We start from the raw sequence: 6,000 nt of genomic DNA on the forward strand, positions 1-6,000 counted from the left end.
CGTGAAGATCTGGGGTAGAAGAGGTCTTCAGTAACCCATGCTTGACGTAAAAGGTGACTATGCTTGTCGTAAGAGGTGACTAACGGGATCAGGTGGTCAGGCTCGCTGACTTGGTTGATGCATATCATTGTATCCCAGATGCGTGGATCGATGCTCATGATGTCAATCAATGTATTGCCTGGTCAAGGCTCAATTATTTACAGACCGCTGGATAGCTGGAATATTGCTTAGTGCGGCGTTAAACAACAAACAAACAAACAAACATCCAATCATGTGTTCTACCTTTAACATAGTTGTGAGCCCCATCAGGAAGGGCCAGGGATGGCAGGTGCCTCCACTTGTCAGGGACATCATGGCTGTCGACTGCATTCCCCGGTATCAGTGGCGGGTAGGAATACTCCACCTGCCCAAAGACATATCACATCTGTCAGTTGGAAGTAGCACACTCACAATCCTCACACCCATCAGTGTTGTAAATTTAGAATGCAACTCTTGATGGATGAAATTACCTATTGATGCACCAGTTAACTGCAGTATATTTTGTTCATTTCGATTTAGGATGTGTCAAATAGACACTAAGGTAAATTCATAGATTGCTGTAGACTATCACTGTCAGCTGAGACACAGATCGAGTCGATATTACAATAGTTTGGATGTGTGTTTCCTTGTTTTGTTCACTAGGATGGGTTGTAGCGAAGATATTCGTGAACGATCGTGCAGTTAAACTCTCTGACGTTTCACAATGTACCCAAAAACGCTGAGTTCAAGATTAAAGGGTCTAAATAATCAGAAAGAACGCTTCTGTATATATTCGTGCTAGGGAATTCCCTGGTGTTCTTCCAGGAATGTTGAAGTAGTACATCAGGGTTTATTTTATTTCAAAAACATGGTCTTGTGAAAAACGTCAAATTGTGTTGTTCTTACGCTTATGAACATTAATTTTGGGGCCATGTGACCAATCTCCCGTTGAAGGGAAGAGCCATATATCGTGTAAACTTCAAATTAAAATATCACGCACGCATGCACGCACAAATACACACTAAACCCTATTTCACCTCACCGCCTCTTGTTAACATGGTTAATCATGACATGTTCACGCAAAACAAGGTGGGTTGAATGTACCAACAGAATCAACAGGAGAGGATTCAATTAATTAGTAAACTCGAGGTGTAGTGATGACAAGGTGTTGGCTATTGTGGCACAAGCAAATAGGTAATCAAGATGTCCATACTGACTGATGGTGTTATTATAGCACAGTAGGGTGCATATTCTACAACAAATACTACTCCCTTCTTGTCATCCATGTGTCATGATCAAACCCTACACCTGTGTATTTGTTGTTATTCATTTGAAACTCAGTTAATGACTTTATTACAGGTATAATTAGTGGCAGAACCACTCAAACCTACCAGACAAAGACTATGCAAAATAACTCAATAATGTTCACCCCAGCCACTGAGGCTGTCAAGTATATATAGCAATCAGTGGCTCACATTTGGCATTTCTTGTGTCTGGGGTAATTATTCAATCTTAGCATGGGTAATAAATACAGGTGTGATCAAAGCTCCAGATAAGCTGCGTATCTGCGTGAAATACGCATCAGAAATGCAGAAATACGCAGTAAAATATAATCCAAGCGTATCAAATACGCAACGAACATTACAGATGCGCTACAAAAATAAAATTTGTGCGTATCATCAAAATACTGTGAAGTAACCCTGCGTATTCGATTGGCAAATCAGCAACTTATTTTGAAATTATAAACGGGCATTCCGTCAACCTTGCCAAACTCCACGATGACAGTCACATCATGATCATTTGCCATCACACTTTCGTGTGGAAGTATCGTGGTATTTTTGAGTCCTATAAAGCTCTCAAACCCACACAACACCAGTTTGCAGGGACTAGATGAATAGTGTTTTTAAATATTTAACTTAAATACCCACATGTGTAAAAACTAGTGGGTAACAGAAATTTGAATACCCAGATAGAATTACAGATACCCAATGATTTTAAAATGCATGGGTAAAATACCCACAACACCAAAAGCTTATCTGGAGCTCTGTGTGATGTGGTGAATGTATTACATGTACATGTAACAAATGTTACATTTGGGATAACACTTTCTAAGTAAAGTACAGATTCTAGTACTTTTGGGGATTGAGTCCCATTCGGGATTCGAACCCACACTGCCAGAGTGAGGCACCTAATCGCCAGCACACAAAGTCAGCGACATAACCCACTCAGCCACCAAGGCTTCCACAAAAATGAAAGTCTGACAACTATTAGTTTAGATCACGTACTTTGTGTACCCCTGACGAGTGTAAATTGGCATGTCTCTCATGCGAAAGCTATGAACACACAATTGCCATTTAGAAAGAGGTCAAATGTAACAAATGTTATGTTTGGAACAACACTTTCTTAGTAAAGAATCCTAATTGCGTGGATCGATGCTCATGATATTAATCACTGGATTGTCTCGTCCAGACTAGATTATTTACAGACCGACGTCATATAGCTGCAATATTGCTGAGTATAGCGTAAAACAACAAACCAACCAACCAACCAAATCAGCGGATCAATGAGACTTGACCTGAAACATTCTTAGGTGCTCAGTTGAGAGACGAACAAGATAATAATATCGCAATACACAATACATACTTTAAATCATTACATTGTTACAAGACATGTGACTTCTGAGAAGTTTCTCTGTACAGTTTCAGCTGCGTGGGATAATGATTCTATATGAGGATATTGACGGATACATTCCTCAAACAATGTAACTGCCCAATATTATAAGTATTAACTTTTGTCAGTTGTTATTACCATATTTGTATTTTGTTTTAATTCATTTGCTCAGCGGAGATTGATCAAATAGTTACATACGTAAAACATATCCAGCAATAGCAATACATATATAAATGTACTATATTATATGTATTTTATCACCAGTTGATTGGTCGAAATGGTCTATACAGCTGATAGCTACTTCCACAAGAGACCATTTTATAGATTATAATCTATTATATGGTCTCTGTTCCCACAAAGTTTACGTGAAAATACACATGGTAACCTATATTTCTGCATACAAAAACAATGCCTAGCAAATCAGAAAATACAATTTAAATGGTAAATCATCATTTTAAGTGATAATTTATCTCAAATTTCATATTTTTATTGATCAAGTTTGTTATCACCTGTTCATTTACTTGAATGCTCTGAAGGGATACTACATTTAGCTTTTTATTGTTCATAATATGATGTTGAACAAAAGCTTCACCCTTTCAAATCATGTATGCATTAATCAGAAACAAAAACACATGTCAGTTTGGCTGCAGCTCCTTATTGTATACCTTTGTTATGATAAACGGCTTCTATTTCTTTGAGCCTCTGAAAGATGTCGTTTAGCGCAGCGAGAATAGTTCCGAACACGAGTCAAACCAGTCAAACTTATAGTCCATAATAAGCAAATTTAGAATCCGCAAAGAAAAAGCCGATCCATATTTCAATGCTTTCAAACTTGAAGTGTTGTTTCCCTTTTAAGTATGTGAAGACTATATAGCTACTCCAACTAAACTTCAGTTTTTGCTTACTTATTAAGGATATAATATACATTTATGTAAATCAAACTTAGTAGGTATGCAATCATCATATGGGAGTAGTGCACTTTACCAGGCGCACTTTACCAGGCGCACTTTTTCAGATCAAATTAGCGCTGTTGGGGCTGTTAGCGCTGTTGAACGCTTTTCGCCGGCTCACCAGCTTGGCTAATTAATGCGTTAAAGACAATCAGCCGACGCTCTACCACTGGACCACAGGCGCTATCACATATTTTCAGTGCTCATTTAACGGGTCATTAGCACCCCATTAACAAGCATGCGTAATTCAGAAAACAATGAATTGCGCAAGCGTCTGACGTCACTGTCTGCTCTCCCATTAATCTTTTCTTGAAACCACACCCGCCATTGTTTATTTCAACATGACCGACCAATCGGATTAACTGGATTAACGCTTGAAAAGGTAAGAATTTATGGCTAACCCTTGCCCAAAGCAAGCTAACCCTAAGACCGAAAAGGGGTGTTGGATCGTAAAGACGTGTAAGTTTCCCTAAGATCGAAAAGGGGTGTTGCATTGTAAAGACGTGCAAGTTTCCCTAAGACCGAAAACGGGTGTTGGATCGTAAAGATGTTTAAGTTTCCCTAAGACCGAAAATGGGTGTTGGATCGTAGGGCGAGAATCACCTTAGCGTGAGGCACAGTAACGGTATAGCGAGACAGCCGTAGCACTATAGCGAGGTAATTGACTGTATGGAAGAGCTCGGCTGCGCCTGGTAAACTGCATTGTTGCCCATCATACTACTACCAAGATGTAGGGTCCATGTTTGGGTTTACACTGGTCAATACTCAGTCTTCAGAGGCCACACCCCCACTTACTGGAGAATACACATGATATAGAGTCTAGCCATTGTTGACTGTGTTGAATTACATAAAATATGAAAAAAAATCAATATTACCATTGACAGCCCTTAGTATACCTCGTGTTCACCGTAAACCTTGTTTTCAGCTGACTAGCTGTTAATCTTGGTCTCGATCAGTCAATGATTTGTTGGTTTGCATGGGCATTCACAGCTGATTCAGAGGTAGTCTGGGCTGTGTATCATCAATTAAAGTCTTGCACATGACACGCACTTTGACAAAACAAGCATGACATGTGCGTAATTTTTTGCATTATTTCAGGCAAAACATGCATACGTTCATACTTGTAATCCATGATTCCACTATTTACATGATGGCTGTCAAACGACGCCTGTTCCGCAAAGAGGAAAACAATTCTACCTGACATCCTTTTTTGTGATGAAATCCAATGACTACAACATGCAAAATAGGGCTGTCTTCTGCAACCTTTGAATCTGCCATATTTCAGATGCGTCAATATATAGATTTTTGCAACATTTTAGCTAACTTCCACCCCCATGAACTTGGGGAACGTGTTGATACTGCAATGGAAAACAACATACACTTCAGTTCATTGGTTTATGGTGAAAAGCTTATCCAATCAGAAATAACTTTACAGTTCATAAGGGGAGACAACGCAACGTGAAAAACACATTTTGCATACCACTCAAACAAATGGTTGTGTGCGTGTTGTATTCCATATCAATGCATGATGTCTTCTTTATGGTAATTAGGAATTTGCCCTGTTTGAAACAATGGACATGAAACATGTTTTATGCACTCTTTTTAGATTGGTCAGGGATTTGAATTTATCTAGACCTGCTCAAATCATATTATTTTTTAAACATTGGCATATAATACTTATTTTTTCTGAAACTCGGTGGTATTTTTACATTGTATTCAAAGTAATAAGGTAAAGCTAAAAATATAAAGCCGGTCTCTATATCTCTCTTCACATGCCCTGTTATCAGTGAAATACGTGTGAGTCATATGACATAAGTTGAGCTCAACCTATGAAATAGGATTGATTGACAATTTCTCATGAATTCTGTTGTATTTTTTACATTGAGCCAGCGATACCACAAGACTGCAGACACAGTCCGAGTCCAAAAAAATTTTCTCTTCATAAAAGATAGCCCACAGATTTGCACGTCATACAAACCAAAACACAATAAGCGTAATAAAGTCACATGGCCAGATTTCATAGGGTTGCGTGTGGTACGAGAAGAATTAGTCAGTGAGTCGGCTGTACAACAGGCTTCAGGGGAATACCGTAGTCTGTTGTAAGAAGTGACAGCTTTATAGTAGCGGTCTGTATTCAACACTGAAACAGCGTTAATACGGTAGTCTGTTGTAAGAAGTGACAGCTTTATAGTAGCGGTCTGTATTCAACACTGAAACAAAGTTAATACGGTAGTCTGTTGTAAGCAGGGACAACTTTATAGTAGCGGTCTGTATTCAACACTGAAACAAAGTTAATACGGTAGTCTGTTGTAAGCAGTGACAGCTTTATATTAGCGGTCTGTATTCGACACTGAAACAGCGT

At 38.8% G+C, this 6,000-nt stretch overlaps 1 protein-coding gene across 2 annotated transcripts in view; it reads right to left on the reverse strand.

Annotated features, from left to right (window-relative positions):
* The window catches only part of LOC124140444 (late secretory pathway protein AVL9 homolog), a 38,266-nt gene extending 33,244 nt beyond the window's left edge, over window positions 1-5,022 (reverse strand). The window contains exons 1-2 of one of the 2 annotated variants that reach the window (XM_046508002.2): window positions 4,836-5,022; window positions 283-403 (exon numbers count right to left, since the gene is read on the reverse strand). In XM_046508002.2, the coding sequence (XP_046363958.2) occupies window positions 283-403; window positions 4,836-4,916 (202 nt within the window). In that variant the 5' untranslated portion in view covers window positions 4,917-5,022. The remainder of the gene's footprint in view (window positions 1-282; window positions 404-4,835) is intronic. The other variant, XM_046508001.2, reaches the window with a different exon arrangement.
* Between the last annotated feature and the right edge of the window lie 978 nt (window positions 5,023-6,000).

This window comes from Haliotis rufescens, unplaced genomic scaffold, assembly GCF_023055435.1.
Source record: "Haliotis rufescens isolate VD_foot unplaced genomic scaffold, xgHalRufe1.0.p SCAF_37, whole genome shotgun sequence".
In the NCBI taxonomy this organism is placed as follows: domain Eukaryota; kingdom Metazoa; phylum Mollusca; class Gastropoda; order Lepetellida; family Haliotidae; genus Haliotis; species Haliotis rufescens.